Source organism: Sander lucioperca, chromosome 22 (genome assembly GCF_008315115.2).
Source record: "Sander lucioperca isolate FBNREF2018 chromosome 22, SLUC_FBN_1.2, whole genome shotgun sequence".
NCBI lineage: Eukaryota > Metazoa > Chordata > Actinopteri > Perciformes > Percidae > Sander > Sander lucioperca.
The window spans coordinates 2,981,165-3,001,197 of record NC_050194.1 but is presented as its reverse complement, the minus strand read 5'-3'; the positions used below and the strand labels follow the sequence as shown (position 1 = coordinate 3,001,197).

Below are 20,033 nucleotides of genomic sequence, written 5' to 3'. Positions count from 1 at the left end.
GAGAGAGAGAGAGAGAGTGCGAGAGAGAGAGAGAGAGAGAGAGAGAGAGAGAGAGAGAGAGAGAGAGAGAGAGAGAGAGAGAGAGAGAGAGAGAGAAAGAGAGAAAGAAAGAAAGAGAGTCCGGAGCGTATAAATACGTGTCCGGTATGATGGGCCAGGCGCACGATCAGGCACGTATCTACTATTAAGGGGGATTCATCATCAAATTGCTAAACCTGAATGAATTTTCATGACCTTTAAGTGTTTTTGTAATTTTTCCATTAGATTATTAATAACTTAAAACCCAGGACAGAATTTTCATGTGCTTGTATACATTTGTTGTGTTACCACTACATCTTACAGCCTTTTTAAAAATTATACAGCTTGTCGTTTCATTTTTGGCCTGAAAAATATAGAAAATATAGTGACGTGTAGTGACTTTCCAGTTCAATGTCCTGCTGTCCTGCTCTATGGTTCGGAGACGTGGAAAACCAGGTTTTCAGGTTTCAACAAAAGCCTACGTTATATCCTAAAGCTATGGTGATCAACCAAAACCACAAATGAGGAACTGTGGAGGACTACCACATAATAAGATAGTCAAAAGAAGATATTGGAAATGGAGAGGTCACATCGTAAGAAAGGACACAAATAACATCACGAGATAAGCCCTGGACTACAATCCACAGGGAAAGAGGAAACAGGGTAGGCCAAAAAAATACCTGAGTAGTTATATGCTACAAGATTTGGAGAACCTAAGCTGATTGGAAGCAAAAGCCCGGGTCCAGAAAAGAGTGAGATGGAGAGCTATGGTGGATGCCCTATGCCACAAAATAGTGCAAATGAATATGGGGAATGGAAGTTGAAAAGTTTACAAAGAAGTACACAGTCAAAACAGCAGAGCAAAAGGGCTGAAAATTCACCTGCCGATTCAATTAGTTGTCTGAAACAAGTTGGCAAACTCATTCTGGCACATTCCTTTTAAAGGGAGCAGCTCGGAAACTGTCCTGATTTGTCCACAGGCTCCCCAGAGAATTGATCCAATTCCCCTGTTTTTAAATGCCTCGCACTTGTCTCTGAAGTCCTGAAACCCTAAACAGGTTTTGTGGTTTTTACGCAGGCAACTTTAAAATATCCCTCACTTAGTCACAGACCACTGGATTTCCTATGGGATCAAGATGCTTTTATGTCTAACCCTCTGGGTACTACATGTATATGTAAGGTAAAGCCTAATCCTCTGCACTTTCACTGAGCAGCAGTCTGTGCTACTGATTACCCACTTACAAAAGGATTACCCCCACTAAAACCACCTCCAGATTCATAATGCAGCTGAGTACAGCAATATAATTTTAAGAATGACTGTAATAATAAAATCCTTTATCTCACATCACTTACTTCAAGTGTCAGTTAATAGGCATATATAGACAAAGCCAGGGGTTACCAGGTGTTACTACTGGTTTACAATATCCTGCCTTACAGCAGATCAAACATCACTGTCTTTGAAGCTCAAGTAGGAAAAAGCGTGGTACCTGCCCGTGGTTCCACTGTCCGGTTGTTATTTTGGTCCATGAAGATAAATCTTCCTCCAGTGAAGTCAGTGCCGTAGTCAGACAGGTACAGGAGCGAGGTGTAGTCAAAAGAGCCATAAGTCACCTGACAGACAGTGAGAGAGGAAGGCAGTATCTGCATTTAACCTATAATGCGGATGTTTAGCAGGTATAATATTTTCCAGTTTCACCGTCTTAGTTTGGCGCGTTAACATGCTGCTAATTCGCATCCAAAACAAAGTAAGTTTCAAGTTTATTTAGTACTGCCAAGGTTGGTGGGGTTGCCATTGGTTTTTCAGGTTAAGTTTAACAGTTGTCAAGACAGTTCACTAAAAGCCAAGGATGTCAGAAGAGTCAGTACACTTCATCCTCAGGGGAATATAAATTTGTAAAATGTACCACATTTCATAACAATCCATCTGATTAAAAGGACAATTCCGGCGCAAAATGAACCTAGGGGTTAATAACATATGTGTACCGAGTTGACCGTTCTCTGGGACATGTTTTCATGCTAAATGTGTGTCTAGCTTGAAACAAGCTAGCGCAAACCGGTGATAGCTTATAACACTAGCCTTCGGGGCAGAGGGTTTATAAACTCTTTTTTTTTTTTTTTTTTTTTTTTTTTTCAACAAGTGCGTTTATTAATTTCAGAAATTAATAACAGTAAGGCTCACAGTAAGGCTCCTCTTCAATAAAATAAACATAAACATGACAGGGATAAACTACTATCAACCATCTTTTTAATAAACTGTCTGTACACTTACAAAGTTCTCAATGCTTCGGTTTATATGTAGGGCTATGCTATGCTACCGTTGATGTGTGGTGCTATTTTGAGCTTTGTTAGTGGTGTAGAAATAGCGATTTACCTTCTGCCCCGAAGGCTAGCATTATAAGCTATCACCGGTTTGTGCTAGCTTGTTTCAAGCTAGAGACACATTCGATTAACATGAAAACATGTCCCAGAGAATGGTCGACTCGGTACACATATGTTATTAACCCCTAGGTTCATTTTGTGCCAGAATTGTCCTTTAATGTTGAAATATTTCAGTTTCGACCAAAATGGTGGAACAACCGACCTACCGTCAGACTGACATCCCTTAAGCCATGCTGCCGTGGTTACAAATTTAAATTGAGCACCATATCAAAGTTTGTTGAATTAAGAGACCCTCTCTAATTGAATTATGGGATGTGTAGAATCCAAGGCTTTTGGAATTTGACCCATACAAGGGACTTAACAGTCAGGATATCTCTATCTCACCTGCCCCAATTTACTACATTTAAAGTGCCCATATTATGAAAAAAATCACTTTTTCTGGGATTTGGGGTGTTATGTTGTGTCTCTGGTGCTTCCACACACATACAAACTTTGAAAAAAATCCACCCATGCTGTTTAGAGTGAGATACGGTTTCTGAATGTGTCCTGCCTTCAGTCTCTGGGTGAGCTGTTCAAAATTGGCACGGCTTGTGACGTCACAAGCCGAAACGAGCAGGCTAACCGCAACCATTAGCTCGTAGCGTTAGCATGCTAACGCTATGGCTAACGCTAGCATGCTAACGCTAGCATGCTACCTTGTTCTCAATAGCAAAGCACTGCTACAACACACACAAGTTCACCATAATCTACAAAAGAACTACTTACATGTGCGCCCTCATTTAGAAGTCTCCCAGCTAATCCTGCCTTGTAACTGACTGAAGTTGTAGAAACAGCCTTTCTTTTACTGTCTATGGAGCTAGCTAGCTAGCTGACATGATCTACATCTGAGCTACTGGGCATGTGCAGTGCAATCAAAGATAGTACAGAAGAAGAAGAAGAAAAGAGGTCTCACTCTGTAGCTAAAACAGAGACCAGCTGAAAAGAGGATCTGCAGCAGTGAGAGAGAGCATTGCAGTACAACACAAATATGGTGTTTTTTGAAAATTAAACCATGTAAACCTATTCTGGTACAACCTTAAAATACAATTATGAACCTGAAAATGAGCATAATATGGCTGCTTTAATAATAAATTGCCGGAGTAACCATTTAAATGTAACTCCCAAGAAATGAAACAGTGTGACTGCTGTGAATCAGTTTAACTTCTGACAGTCTGCTTTCTTTTAGTTCCCCAAATGTATTCTGTGAAATGTTACCCAGCATCAAGTTTATGATCACTTCAAACAGCATGTCCCAGAAGACTTTATTCTTTATACTGTAAGGGTGCTTCATGTGAACAATGTGCTGCACTAACTGCAGTAACTCAACCATGTTTGTGGACACTGTCAAACATTCTTATTGGAAAGAGTAATGATGGTCTTCTCTCATGGGCTCGCTTGCTGCGGACTCCCCATCTCTACTGCTCTCCTCATAAGACCTTGGGGAATAATTAAATATAGGAGAGTTTTTTTATTTGTTGTATTAAATAAATCAACAGTTACAGTAGCTTTTGCACAAACAAGAAGCTCATAATATCGAAAAGTGATACACAGACCTGCAAACTCTAGAGTAGTGACCAATGTGACAAGATACAAAACTAAAATCAGGTCTGGGGTCCCCGGAAGAACTTTTGAGCGATTTATAAAACGCAAATGAAGCCTTTTGGAGTGTTTTGAGATTAGAATATGAGAAAATGAGAAAGCATCTTGTTTTTAAACAAATACATTTTATTGAATAATGAAATATTTTATATTATTAACCCATTAATTCATCAATAATTATAATATTATTGATGAATTAATGTGTTAATCACTTTAATGGTAAACGTGGAGCCAAAAAATCACTACAGCATAGTATCGGGATATTTTCTGTGGCAATACAGTATCGATACACAGATGCCAAGTATTGATCTTTTATTATATATGTGTTGGTCAGTTTGTCTGCTTGACAATCCCATTTAGCCGCAATAAAATTGTGTGAGATGAATAAACAGAGAAATTTATCTTTTTAGATAAAACAGATGTTGACAAAGTTTCCTTTTGGGGACATCATTTAAAATTGGGAAAAATTTGAAGTTGGAAAAAAGGTAATAAATTGCAATATATCACAGAATATTGCAATATGTTGAAAATCGCAATAATATCGTATCATGAAATAAGTGTCCTGAGGATATCGTATCGTAAGGACTCTGGTGATTCCCACCCCTAGTAGCTAGTGAATGTCTCCCTGGGGACCATTAAAGCCTTATTGATACAATCATATCATAATTCATTTATTGATTATATTTTGTATTGTTCATCTGAATCTGCAAGGTAACTAGTAATTAATGCTGTCATACAAATGTAGTGGGGTAAAACGTACTATTTTCTCTGAGATGTAGTGGAGAAGAAGTATAAAGTAGCACAAACTGGGAACTTAAAACGGCGATTGTCGCCAAAAGGCGAGTTTGCAGGTATGAATATATAATATGTAGGCATACTTGCAAGACGCACTGGTGCAAATATTTATGCAACTAAATGGATTGTAGTCTCAAGGCAGGCCTTAAGATGTAGTCAAATTCATTCATGCTAAATAAACTGCTGCACAAGTTACAACAGCACCAATAAGAGATGCTCAGATCCATAAGGGCCAACTGAGATCAAACATCCAGTGTGTAGCCTTAATGTAACATCAAAGAGGGAGTTGACAAGGAACCAGAAGTGGAATATAACAGTCATTTATGACTGGGATCGCTTTCACGTCATCTTACCTCAAAGAAAGAAAAACAAAGTGAACTGCTGGGAATTTGATGAATCGCTGAAACTTCAAACCAATCCGGGCTAGAGAATACTCATAAGTGTTTCCAACTTCTTTAATTATAAATAATAATATAGTTGTAGAATTTCAATATGCAACTTTTCACATTACATGACAATTCATTTATATAAATGATCTGCGTGTATCTGTCTAGACGACTGTCTCTACCTGCCCCATTAACCTGCAACTGCCTTCTCCTTGAGAGTGAGTGACAGTGATATCTGATGAGTTGTATACCATTTGTTGCAGGCATGTTTAATAGTAAACTGGATTTTAATTTACAAGGCAAGGCAGCAATTTGGAGTTATGTCATCAATAACTATGGAGAAAATAAAGTACAGAGAAGTCATGATGGCTGAGAAGCTGCATAGCGTTATCATGCATACTCATATTAAAAAGGTAGTATGATATTTTGTCAACTAAGGGTGCTTAATTAGCCCACAGTGTACAGCATGATAATGTTAAAGCAGCATTAACTATTGGCACCTGGCCAATATAGGGTGCACGTGCTGTTCCTTACCAGCCACAAAACGTAATTAAAACATTGTTATGAGCAAATTAATTGGTTTGGTCTTTTAAATCATTTTAATATAACTTCACATGAAGTCAAAGTTGTAGTCTGAGTCATTGCAGTCAGGGCGGAGCCCGTGGAGAGCTTCGGGGATAGGACCACCTAACCCTAACCCTAGCCCTAGCCCTAACCCTAACCCTGTCACTCGCCATCCCGGACCTGCTCACCCACTTCCACCTTGGGCTTTGGCCTGGCTCGTGCCGCAACGCTACCTTCGGGAGAAGGCAGCACCACCAACAACCCCCTACTTTTATGGTTGGTTTAGATGTTAGCACTGTAAGCCATGTTGTGTCAGCTAAGTTATGTTAGAAATATGAGGCGCCCCACTTGGGTCGGAGGGGACAATCGGCCCTTTCCTCCCCGGGTGAGGCGAATAAGGGGAAAGTGGTGCGTGCTGGCATTAACTGATTTTTTTTTTTGCCCACTTGGGGTCATATAAATTTGTCAGTGAACGTGTTAGCTAACGATTACCGATGAACACATCCAGCAACAAGGTCGGATTTATTTTTTAGCTCTGTTTTTGTTTCCACCAACTCCTGTGAAAAATATCTGGCTCTTTAGCTGCTAAATGCTCCACTATGTTTACTAGCTAGTTGCTAACTTTGTCTGTCTACTGCTTGGTTCTGGGCAGGTAGCTTTTTGGGTGAAAACAGTTGCCTTTTGAGGTTGACAAGGAAGTCTTTTGTTTGTGAGCCAGACAACCAAAACAATGTGCTAAAAGAGGCTAAAATGGCATAGAACTGAGATAAAAAATATTGATTAGTGCAGCTTTAAAGGGTTGGCTCACCCAAAACGTATTACTTAGATTACTCTATTATCAAGTTGGTCTACAAGTTCATTTCAGCAGCTTGACAAGCCAAGGTCATGAATGAAAATACATTTGTCATTAGTGTCTGCCACTAGAATTCAGTTTCATTACAAAGGAAAGTTATCCCTGCCATGAATGAGATATAACACTCTTTCCGTGCTGTCATACAACGACTGCTGCTTTGACACCGTTTCAGCAATATGATCGATGGGGAGAAAATTCACCACCAGAGACCTCAGAGACCATTTACATTTAAATGAGGGTTGGGTTAGTCAATTAGCCCCAAAATGGCGGCAGAGACAGATGGGGAAAGAGACATGGGTCCTTACAGATTAGATTTCTCCAGCTGTCGAGGGCCAGAGGGAGAGGGTGAGGTGACACATTAATAAGGACGAGGTATCTACAAACACTATTTTACTGCAGCTTTGGTAAGACAATAACAATAAATAATATCAAATGTACTCCCAATCAGAGGAATTCCTATCAATTTACAAGTTACCAACTATTACGGGGGGGGGGTAATACGGTACTACACTTAATATTAAATTTAAATAATAATATATAATTAGTAAATAACCAGCTTTTTAAAATAACAGTTGCAATGTGCAAGGTTAAGCTCAAACTATTTAAAAAAAAAAATGCTATAACAGTTTTACTCGCATTGCTCCAATTTCCTCCGTGACACGCTCTCCAAAACCAACAGCTGTGAGATAACAGAGCTTAGCCCATAGCTTCATTCACTCAAGCAGATAGTATGCGTGAAATAAAAACAGGACACGTCATTTCACTGTGTGTAGTGTTAACTACGCTAATTAACCGTGTATTGTGAACCGCGTGTAGTGATTAAAACAAACCGACAACAGCTGTGTCTCAAAGACCGGGCAACAGCCGGGACGTTGAGAATCCACGCACGAGAGGTGATGGATATTTCCAGTCACTTCGTCATGTATTCACTTCGTTGAAACAAGAGAAGAAAGCCTCACTGATGTGAAGAACAGGACAGAGATACATATATAAATGCTCTCTGCCTGCCATATGCCAACGCGACGGTGAAATGGCGATTTATCCCTTTAAATGTGAATAAATGACAGTTACACTCACCTCCAGCAAATACTCTTTCCGTTGTGATTGGTGGTATCTTTACAACTCGCGTTACCTTGTTTCCTACAGACTGTGTTGATGCGACAGTACATTACAGCCACTCAAACAGGACAGAGTAACAGGGTGGATTTGTTTTTTTTTTGAAGACTTAGTTAAGGCGGCATGCGTGTGTTGTTAAGGCGGCCGCCTTAACTGCAAAGTGCTGTGGGAAACCCTGATTAAGGATATGGCCTGAAGGCAAATTACACTTATTTTAAGAAATGATTGAAGAATAGCTACTTCTTAGTTCAGCAATATCTGAAATGAGCAGCAGCTCAATGTCGGAACTGATCGTTAAGGTGAATGTGAGAAAACCAAAGGGGATTTTCCAGGCACAGGTTACATGTACGTACATATGTTTTCAGTGAGTCTCTGTGGCTTTAAATGTCTTAACTGACTGTACTGCCTATTTTTCAAAGATGAGTATTTAGGCAAACCATCTAAAATTCATTTCAAGATAACATTTTGAAAATGATTAAAATGCATTCATCCATTTTCTGCTGCTAATCTGATTTCACGTCTCATTGGCAGCAGGCTAAAGAAAGGGTAGGTTTGAAACTAAGGCAAAAGTGTTTTTAGCTGTTAAAATCAGACACAATCCAAAGTGCCATCGTAGAGAGTGAGGTGACTTTGCCTCTAGGTATACTTTTTGATGTTTATACTTAATATTTTATATACACACTTATCCTTTTTTAATCAAATTGCAGTCTTTTGCGTTTTGATAAGGGCACAAAGCCAAAAAAGTCTAAAAAAGAGACAAAACCTTTTTTTTTTTTTTTTTTTTTTTTTAAAAGCAAATTAAAATTCAAAGAGATAAAAACCTTTAGAAAAAAAAAAGTATGCCAAAACATAATTTTTTTAAACTCAGTAACAGATGTGATTTAAAATGTAGCAAAGTACAAAACTTGAAACAAAACATACCTACAGTGCTAAGCATAAGTGAATACACCCATGCTAAAGTTGACTAAAAAGAGGAATAAAAAAATCATTTTTTGGAAATTGATCTTTTGGAAATTCATAAGTTCACGAAAGGATCTCGGTAACACCTTTACACAATCACACATTAAAAAGTCCTATAAAAAATATAAACCCGACTCTCAGCAAGCGATTGTGCCTGCTTAAGAAAGTTAACTAGTTGCAAGTTTGCAGTAAAATGCAGTTGGCTTGTCGAGGTCAAAACACTATATGTAGCAGCTGTGAATCAAATAAACTTATAAATAATGTTAAGTCATTTTTTTTACTTTTACACTGAAAAATGCACGTGTTGAGGATGAGGACCAGCCTGAACCGGCGGTATCAGTCTGAAACAGAGCTGAACAGTCCGACCAGTGTAGTAAGTTATGTTATTAATTTGTTTACAATATTTTCAGGCTTCAATCAGTGCTGCTCAAGCTGGGAGAGAAAGAGATAGATTCGTTAGGCATTGAAAAAGAGTAGGAAAGGAGGACAGCATCCAATGGCGTGTCCTCCTCAGTTTTTGATACTTGATTGTTACAAAAATAAGTATTATGTGGGGTGGGGTGAAATACTTATTTTCGCGCCACAAATTGCTTTCTAATCTGTGGGAAACACTGCTGCCTCTAGGGGAATTTAACATAGGGGTGTGTATACTTATGCCTCCTGTATTTTAAGGAAGAACATTTATTTATTTACGATACATTATTCATTGACAAAGAAAATTGGTGTCCTTTAAGGTTGGATTTTTTTAATTAAGGCATTAAGATCAATTTCCAAAAGATGATTTTTTTTTTTATTCCTCTTTTTAGTCAACTTTAGCATGGGTGTATTCACTTATGCTTAGCACTGTAAGTAAAAGTAAAAAATACAGATTTTAAAAACTACTTTAAAAAGTAAAAGTACACAAAAATACTACTAAATTACAGTAACGTGAGTAATCGTAGTTAGTTACTTTCCACCTCTAGACAACCGACATATAACGGTGTCTTTCAAACAAAGGGAGGAAACACCTCGAAATTTGGCGAAGCACCTTAAACGGCACCGCGATCTCTTCAAAGAATTCAAGGTGAGCAAGTTCCAAGTCGTATTAACATCATGTACAATCAAAAAATTATAATCCTGAGCCTGGAAAACACTTCTGTTTGTTTAAGGCAGCTGGCATTGTTGCCGTGAAACCAGCTAACTGTATGCTCCATGTAATGTTTGCGATTTGCCAGTTATTTGTTACCAAAGCATTGCAACTAACCAACAACATGTCCTTAGGGATTTGTTGTTCCCAGTACCAATTCTAAAACTTAGACTCAGGCACACATCAAGCCAATACATTATATGTTTGATGAAGTTAAGACTAGCCCCTGTGGAACCCAAATGTACCAGATTGGTTAGCCAAGGTCAAAAGTTATCCGAGGTAGAAGGACTCTGTTTTGTGCGTTACCTTATCTATGTGCGGGTGCCAGTACTCGTCGTGTTGGGTCTTGGCTGTTGTGCTGTTGATTCTGGAGAAGAAGGTGGGCTTGGTGAGGTACATCAGAGTCGGGTCCAAACCAAACGTCTCAGCAATAACTGCCTGGATTCGCCCTCGGACATTTCTGACAAAACAGACCAACATGTCAGATTGAAAGATCTGACTTAATTACTGTAGGAAGTATGATTTATGACCGCGATGCAGTGAACAACACTCGTCAAGAGGAGGTCTCAACTTCAGCAGCTGAGCGTTTAAGACCGATATCTATATAAACACTTTAGGACTTCAATGGCTATCAGCAAATAAATTGTGGCAACATTCAATTCATTTTAATTTGGGTTCTCACAGCGAAAACACACTGGGCGCGTAACCGTCGCTATTTTAATTTCAGCGCCAATGTTATCCAATCTGTCCAGTTGCGGATCTAGAAGATTTTACATGGGATGGCAAAGGGGTAGCCAGAGATCTTGGCAGGGTGGCAGGGGATGACGGTACATGGGAACCCCCATATGTAAACGCACTGCTATGCCCTGCAACACCCTGCTACACCCTGAACTGCTACAACTATTATTTCTAGTCATAGTTCCATTATCTTTATTGTTACTATAATTGCCACCGTTCATCATACCAACGGCTATAATTATTATGAATCATAATTCTCTATATCTGTATATCTGTATCCGTCTCTGTGTATTAACCGGCAGCAGCAGATGGCTGCCCACCAAGAGCCTTGGTCTGTCTGAAGTTTTTCCTCGCCACTGTTGCACCAGATGCTTGCTCTTGGGGGAATTGTTGAGTCTTTTTAAATTATAGAGTGTGGTCTAGACCTACTCTATCTGTAAAGTGTCTTGAGAAGAGCGAACTCTTGTTACGATTTCATACTATAAATAAAATAGAATTGAGCTGAAATTGAATTAAATGGCTTGATTATATTTACTGATACAGACAAATAGAACAGAAAACAGAACAGAATGGGTCTTATTTTATCAGTAATTATGATCAAACAAAAGGTCAAACAAATGCTATGAGAGAGAAACTGTAAAACATCATTAGATAATCTATGTATATTTGTAAGTCTTTACAAATCTTTAAGGACACCAATTTCCTTTGTGAATGAATAATATATCGTAAATAAATAAATGTTCTTCCTTAAAATACAGGGGGCATAAGTAAGTACACCCCTATGTTAAATTCCCATAGAGGCAGGCAGATTTTTATTTTTAATGGGCAGTTATTTCATGGATCCAGGATACTATGCATCCTGATAAAGTTCCCTTGGCCTTTGGAATTAAAATAGCCCCACATCATCACATACCCTTTACCATACCTAGAGATTGATATGGAGTACTTTCCATAAGATCATCTCTCAATACAAATCAAACCAGCTATTAGGCTAATGAAATAAAACCATGCCCCCTGTATTTTAAAGGAAGAACATTTATTTATTTACGATACATTATTCATTCACAAAGAAAATTGGTGTCCTTAAAGGTTGGATTTTTCCATTTAAAAAAAAAAAATAAAAAAATTTAATTAAGGCCTTAAGATCAATTTCCAAAAGATGATTTTTTTAATTTCTCTTTTTAGTCAACTTTAGCATGGGTTCATAAACTTATGAGCACCACTGTAACATATACAACTGAATGGAAATAGCCAAAAACTGAAAATGCTATGCTACTGGACTGCAATTTCTATGGAAGGAGAATATAAACACACCATATGGCCCAGGGGTAACTGCAGGCCTCTTCCTCCCTGTCATCTTCATCTGCCTCCTCTCTCTGCCTCTGTCCCCTTCTCTGAATCTGCAGCCTCTTCTTCATCCCTCAGTCAATTCTTCCTTTCCCTTTTCTCTTTCACTTATTTCTGCATCTCCTTCTGTGGTCTTCTCCTGCTCTGACCCGCCTGGTCTCTCCAGTTTACTGCCTTCTCCTTCTTCATATCCCTCCTTCTCTTCCACCTGTGCACTACTCAGAATTTTCTTGGCTGGCAATATCCCCACTTTTAGGCTTCAGCTAATATCTCCAGCTACTCTGTCCTGCAAAAGTCAAGATGTGAAAAGCTGGTTATCCTACATTACACTGTAGGGTCCTGTGGCTAATAAGTAGCCTAACAAACATAAAATCAGAAGAGATTTTTTACATGCACACAACAGTTATGTTTAGACTAGCCTTCTTAATCCCATTGTATTTGTTATTTTCCCAGTTTGACAGTAAAGGATGTTACCTGGTTTAATTTCTGCAGCCTTATTGCCGTGATATGTGAGAGGAAGTGGATTTTATAGTACTCCTTAACTAATCACATACAAATGACCGGTCTCAGCAAGCACTGTGTAACGCCACTGACCGAAACGGCGACCCTCTGTAAACGTTATGAATTCAAACATGCCAGTTTGTAATATTTTGTATTATGCTGTTCTTGTCTTTACTAAAATCAAAACTAATCAAAGGGCAGAATGCTCTTACAAGTCACGAGGGAGTGATTTGACTTTTGGCTAACGTAACAGACGCGCTGTTGTTGATGCTGACTCGATTTTAGCATACATTACATTTATTACGCATTTAACTTTAAATTAAACGTGTGTTTAAACTTCGCCTGGGGAAAAGGACTTCACCTTCAGAGGCTCGGGGGGGGGGGCAGCTCAGTTACTCCAGTCTTTCCCGGGATGCAGGGCCACCACACCGCAGCAGACTCGCTGTGTGCGAGCCAGACTGAGCGAACGCCGCTCTGCACATTTGATGCAGGGATGTAGCTAAGTATTTGAGGGGCAAGGGGCTAATATGACATCTACAATTATTATTTATTATTAATTAATATAAATGAATTGCTTGTTTCAATGTTTTAAGAAATGTGTGTGGACATAGTGGCAGTTTGTTTTTACAAGTACAGTTTTTTGAACACCAAAGTTAGAGGAGGAGGGGGGACAAGGCCCTACAGTGGGGGGGGTCAGCTGTCTCCCCCTTGCCCCCCTGTAGATCCGCCCCTGAATCTGTTTCTGCTTCGGCGTTTCCTCTATTTCTGCCGTGAGATGCAAGCGTATGTGTCAAGCCAGGCAGGTAATCACATCCAGGAATCTTGGCTGACTTCTCACAGCAAGACACACGATCAGGCACATGGAGAGAGAGAGAGAGACCGACGGACGGACAGAGAGAGTCACACACACACACACTCTTTCTCTTTCTATCACAGAGAGAGTGAGAGAGAGAGAGAGAGAGAGAGAGAGAGAGAGAGAGAGAGAGAGAGAGAGAGAGAGAGAGAGAGCTGAAAGGAGAAGAATCGCTTTGTGACCGGCGTGGAGAAATATGCGCCCAGTATGAATGGCCAGGCACTGGATCAGGCACGTATCTAGGCTACGCGGGCTATACACTTACGCCACTGTTATGATGTATTTTGCTAATATTCAACAATCCAAGAGGTGTGTAAACATGATGGGCATATATATATATATATGTATATATATATATATATATATATACATATATATATTCTTATATTGATTACATGCTACCAAAGGCATTATAATAAGTAATAAGGAGTTATGTTTGCTATTGTTGTGTAAAAATTATTATTAGAGTTGATGCCACAATTTTGGAGCAATAAATGCATGTCTGATTTTTTATTAGGGTTCCTTAGTTACCTGTAAAGCTGGAAATCCTCTTGTGTGAACACATCCCTGACCTGATCTCCGAAATACCTGCAGCCACATCCCACCGCACAATTCCAGACAGACAGTTCCGGACGCAGACAAAGCCAATCAGAGACACATGGGCACACAGACACAAACACGAGCACAGACACAGCACAGGGGGGAGAAGAGAGAGCAGAGGAGATGGGATCTGTTAGCATAAATTAACGTTTTCACAGCACACCACAGTGCACCATTACCCAGACGGGTGTGCCACCCAGCCATCCAAACACAGCAGACAGTAAACGTCTGGCTGCTTCACATGAGCAAGTCCCCAATGAGGGGTGAAGGGCGGCAAGCAGGGTGAGAGTGCTACCGTCATCGCTTCCGGATTAAAATCTGCCAAATGGTCCCGGAGGATCCGGTGTCAGTCACCTGCCCAGTGGGACGGGAGAGAGATAAGGGAGGGGGGGCTAAGTGAGGGAGAAATGAATCAAGGGAGGACTATAAGGGTTAAGCAGATGATCTGTTTTGCTGACAGTGATAAATGAGCGTTCGTACGGGTCACTGGATCTGGAGAAGACAGTGCTCAAGGACTGGCATCAGTAAGATTTATGACTAACTGCATATTTTGGTGAAGATATTTCTGCAAATGTTAAAATATTACGCCGGATGTCATTCCTGCAGTCTTATAAATAGTGTAGGAACACAGAGACAACATGTACTTTCTCACCTGTAGATGTTGACAAACTGTTTACCCATGGACAGCGCTCCAGAGTGCAGGTCCAGTATGGAAGCCTGCAGGGGTCAAAAAGAAAATGCTAATCACAAATCGGTTGCACAAATAAATGCCGGCTGTTTAAGTGCATGGCACAGTCATTGTTTCCAAAGTTTAGCGCTGTTCCCTCTGTGGCCTTTTTGTGGTGTTCTCGCTCTGCCCTTTACTTGTTATTTCTTGTCAACTCTTTGGGACACTGCTCTTGTTTTCCACAAGTTGTTTTCTCTGAAGCCCCCCCCCCCCCGCCCTCTGTTGCTTCCCCTCCCTTCACTTAAGTGTCTTAACACTCCATAAACAGTTCCTCTATTGGCTGAGGGCCTGGCCTGCTGGGGACAGAGAGCAGGGGGTAGGGCATGCCAGGAACATCCAGACGTATATGACTCCACGTTGTATCTGCCAGAGCGACTCAGCAAGCTGCAGCTCTGCTTACTGTGCCAGCCTGCCCTCTACTGTCAAGAGAGGTTCATTACAGCAGTGAGGAGTATGGAGCATACTGCAGTTGACTAAAATGTGGGCAAATATGAGCTGTCTAGGCTGATACGGGTGGAAATATTTGACTCAGGTTTGTTGTTGGTGTGTACTATACAGTTGGCCAATCATAGCTGGTAGTTCTGACAATAACTTCATGCCGTTTATGTCGAGAATGTGACCTGTTCGTGGGAATGAAAAACACTTTTTGCACACAATACTTTGTGTTTGAAGAATTGTACCAGTGATGTTAAACTACAAATTGTGTAAGAGCAAAAAATGACACGCCTGTCACTATACATCGTCACTGGTGCGTGTGTGTGTGTGTGTGTGTGTGTGTGTGTGTGTGTGTGTGTGTGTGTGTGTGTGTGTGTGTGTGTGTAGTGGAGCTGCAAAGATTAATCAAGTTGTCAACTATTAAATTATTTCCCAACTATTTTGATAAATGATTAATCGGTTTGAGTGCTTCTTTAAAAGGACAATTCCGGCGCAAAGTGAACCTAGGGGGTTAACCGTAATAGCACCACACTTCCACGGTAGCATAGTGAGGGTCCCTACATGTAAACCGAAGCATTGAGAACTTTGTAAGTGTACAGACAGTTTATTAAAAAGATAGATTATAAAGACAGTAGCGTTCATGTTTATGTGCGGGCGCCATCTAGGAAAACAGTCATGAGCAGTCGAACGACGAACGCCGTGCGACCAGTAACCAGCAACATAGCTCAAACACAGCGTTTGTGATTCGACGATGCGGCGCGGGGGCAGCTGGGGGGGCAAGGCCCTACAGTGGGGGATCAGCTGCCCCCCCTTACCCCACTGTGGATCCGCCCCTGAATCTGTCTGTTCATACAGGGCGCGTCGGCCCATGCGCTGCAGCGACCGTGTCGGTGCCTCCTCTATTTCTTGCGCGAGATGTTTTTGGACATGGTTGGCACTCTCAGCGGCTAATTGTTGTTTATCGATAGTCGCTACAACAAATTACTAACCGTACTTGTGTATGATGAACATTTAATTTTACTCTCCTTTTAAAGGATAAATCTGGCGGTATTCTATATTCCTGCTAACGGTACTTGCTGCTAACTGTAATGTTAACTACAGTCACGTGCAATGATGCTTCCGTTGCCTGTAACATATGTTTCGGAGCACCAGTCTGCAGCCCAGGCATTTAAGTGGCACGGAAGTGAGGCACCGAAATCTGCGTTGTCATTCGGTCTGGTAGATACCGCTCGTTTAGGGTTTCAGTACCCGACCCTGCATCACATACACAATATCAGACGTAGCCTAATTTGATTTCTTTCTGAATAATTGCTTGACCATTCAGGCAAGCAAACACAAATCAGGGATGAATCCATCCTCGCCTTCCTGTGAAATTATTCCAAGAATGATACTGGCGATATACTCACTCCTCCCTCTGACCCAGCCAGCGCCAACCCTCTCTCCGCCAGCCTGTGGGTCAGAGACAGAAAGCATTCAGAATGATCCAGCTGCAGGGGCGGGGCTAGAAATATGATTATCCCCTCCCCTGGAATATGATTTCCCCCTCCCCTGTGTTTTATTTAGCAGAATTACATTGTGTTGTTCTATCCTATCCAATATTTCCAAGCAGATTTTCAATGCAGTATTCTGATTAAAATGACCTCCCAACCCCCACCCCCAGGCCCCCCCTGACTGATTATTGGTCCCCCCCTGTGCTGTACTTAGAAAATCCTGGAATCGCCCCTGTCCAGCTGCACTACAAAGATAGAAGACTGTGAATGGAGAAACCACTAGGGAATAAGGGGAAAAAGAAAAAGAGACACGCTGCACTTTGTAGGACAGCGTTTACCTCCTGAGAATCTGGGCTTCCTCCCTCGTCACCACGCCATCTGTGACTGCACGGCCACACTTCACAGGGGTGCATCCTGGGAGAGAGACATGAGAGGATTTGGAAAATAATAGTGGAATGTGTTTTTGTTTTTTGCGGCTTTGGGCTCTATAGCAGGGAGAGAACGTGGCTGGTGGAGAAACAAAGTGCAACGTAGGGAGTTTATTGGAGTTCTGCTCATTAATGCCACAAAAATGAAGGGCTTCCCTCCAGCCTCTTGGCAATTATGATTTATAGCTCGAAGATTGAGGCTCCTGCTGTGTTTTCTTTAGACTCCAGAGATGCACAGTTTGAACTCTTAACAGCCAACATGTTTAATAAGACATTTCCAATTTGTTCTCCTTTCTTACTGCCAAGGACAGTCTCAAAAGTGTTTCAATGATTTTGAAGTGTCTGGGGAATCAAGCGTACTTTGGTTGTAGTAAGATAATAAAGAAGTAAAAGTCATGACAGAAATCATCCTAGATCAAGCCTGCAACATTTCCGTAACCCTTCCAACACATACAAGTCTGAAACAAAACCAAATACTCTTGAATTAACATAAAGACTACAACAGCAACGTGTGTTTTTTTAATTATCAAACAATAATTTCAACTCTCCGTCATGCCAACAACGTGGATGAATGAATGAATATCCAAGCAAAACCTTTACATACAGAATATGAGCAAATAGAAATGAGAGTCCTGACTGAATGTACTTTTCACTCTGTGTTCTGCACTGTCGGCTGTTGTAAGATAGGCAGCAGTCCACCAATTGAATATGCGATCCTACAGTGCAGATACAGTAGCATTCTGCTCAGCACAGCGTGTGCTATACTGCCATCTAGTGGATTATTTCCACGCTGTTTGAAATGGTTTGAATTTAAGTTTTTTAGTTTTGTTATAATGATAATAGAATTCACAAAAATCCAGTATGATGATGTGTAAGAGAACTGTTTTTTTCTAACTTCCAATAGGTTGTGACTAACTACCCATCTTATATCAAGTAAAACTAGGGCTGGGCAATGTAAGGATATCGATATTGATATGTGAGACTAGATATCGTCTTAAATTTTAGATACTGTAATATGGCATAATTCAATTCAATTTTATTTATAGTATCAAAGCATAGCAAGAGTCATCTCAAGACACTTTACAGACTGTTCTAGCTGTTCTATTATTTGCCTTTACCCACTTAGTCATTGCATCCACATTACTAATGATTATTTATTTAAAATCTAATTGTCAAAGTATTTTGTGAACGCACCAATAGTCAACTCGACAATATCGCCGCAATATCGACATCGATGCAAAATTGAGATATCTGATTTTCTCCGTATCGCACAGCTAAATGCCACTGGAGTAGGGCTGCACAATATATAGCCTAGTTTTTTTCTTTCGTCATCGCAATATCAACTGGCGCAATAAACACATCGCAAAAGGTTGTGACTTATCGGATAGACACTAAGAGATAGGCCTGGAACAATTATTACATTTGTTCATTTATTTACATTGAATTTTTTTTTCATTATCACCATTTCTTTCTTTCAACAACGTTATCGCATATTGCAATATGTTTTTCTCATACTGTGCAGCCCTACACTGGAGCATGGTATTCATCAAGTAGGCTTGGCTTTATTCCATCCCAGTCATGTTTACACAGCAGAGAGGTGTGAGCCAATCAACAGTCTGACACAGTACAATGCAAGAGGACCAGAGCGTCACCTGGATAGCGTTTGTAGTTCTCGTAGTCTTCCGAGCACTGGACGGTGTAGACTCTGGGCTGGGGAGACACCAGCTCACCCTGGCGGACTAGTGTTTCTGTGACGTCACTGTCCAGAGAGGTTACATACAGCCACATGGCCGCCACGCACACAGACAGAACCACCAGCAGCAAGGCCACAAGCCATCGGGACCCCCTCCATGCAGATCCCTGCCGCAGTGCATTACCTCTGACCAAGACAGAAACAAAGCTCCACATGATCAACTGAATTACGATATAGATATGTATGTTTGGATGTATTTACTTTTTCATTTATTTATGCAATTAACTATTAATGTAATCTATTTTTTCAGCATTTTTTACATTTATTATCTAGTCATTTAGTTATCTTTTTGTTAGTCTCGCATTGCCAGACCGTCTTGCCAGACCTTCCTCCACAGCGCTGCGGAGGAGGGTCTGGCGAGTCCCCACAGCATTCAGGGATGGGAGCGAAACGTGTTCTGGTTTATTGACATTTCTTTAAACCAGTCACAATCGTTTTGGGCGGCGTTAAGTGCCGGACACAATGATGGTGCCTCTGCAAAATGGAAAAAGGAACTTGTTTTGGTGGAACATGTGTACATTCAAAAGTTGTTTTGGTCATGCAACAGAAAACTCAGATTGGACAGATAGTCTAGCTAGCTGTCTGGATTTACCCTGCTGAGATCTCAGGAGCAGTTAGTCTACATCCACAATGTTCCACTTCCGGGATTGCACCGGTGCCACCGGAAATTCCACCGGATGTCTGGAACCTTCTGCTTTCTTTGTGTTGGCATTCTAAACTCCGGTGGATTTATGAGGACTATGGTTAACTGCTCCTCAGATCTCTGCAGGGTAAATCCAGACAGCTAGCTAGACTATCTGTCCAATCTGAGTTTTCTGTTGCACAACTAAAAACTACTTTTGAATGTACACATGTTCCCGAGGCTATTTTGCAGAGGCGCCGTTGCTCCGTGTGGCGCTTAGCCACATGACAATTGTGATTGGTTTAAAGAAATGCCAATAAACCAGAGCACGTTTCTTCCTCCTCCGCAGTGCTGTGGAGGAAGGTCTGGCAATGCGAGACTGAGGAGCAGTTAACCATAATCCTCATAAATGGACCGGGGTTTAGAATGCCAACACAAAGAAAGCGGAAGGTGAAAAAGGGGAATTCCAGCAGCACCTGAACAGTCCTGGAAGTGGAACATTGTCGATATAGAATATGTATTTGTTAATTTAATTTTAGCATTTATTTAGTTGTTTAGGACAATGTGAGATGTGTTTGAGTGATCTGATATTGATTAATAAAATCCCAAAATCGGTCTTTTAATATGTTAATATGTATTATATAATGTTTGTCCTGTTATGTGAAAACTACTTAAACTTTAGGGGGGTCAATTCTTAATGTAAG

The 20,033-nt window shown here is 40.6% G+C and overlaps 1 protein-coding gene across 2 annotated transcripts in view; it reads right to left on the bottom strand.

Moving 5' to 3' along the window:
• Positions 1-20,033, bottom strand: part of uts2r2 (urotensin-2 receptor 2) — a 34,003-nt gene that overhangs the window by 11,676 nt on the left and 2,294 nt on the right. For both annotated transcript variants that reach the window (XR_004896296.1, XM_031308648.2), the window contains exons 2-8: positions 18,607-18,833; positions 16,865-16,940; positions 16,443-16,485; positions 14,527-14,591; positions 13,806-13,862; positions 10,142-10,295; positions 1,506-1,629 (exon numbers count right to left, since the gene is read on the bottom strand). Coding sequence is in view for 1 of the 2 variants with exons in the window: in XM_031308648.2 (XP_031164508.1) it covers positions 1,506-1,629; positions 10,142-10,295; positions 13,806-13,862; positions 14,527-14,591; positions 16,443-16,485; positions 16,865-16,940; positions 18,607-18,833 (746 nt within the window). In the remaining variant the exon portion in view is untranslated. The remainder of the gene's footprint in view (positions 1-1,505; positions 1,630-10,141; positions 10,296-13,805; positions 13,863-14,526; positions 14,592-16,442; positions 16,486-16,864; positions 16,941-18,606; positions 18,834-20,033) is intronic.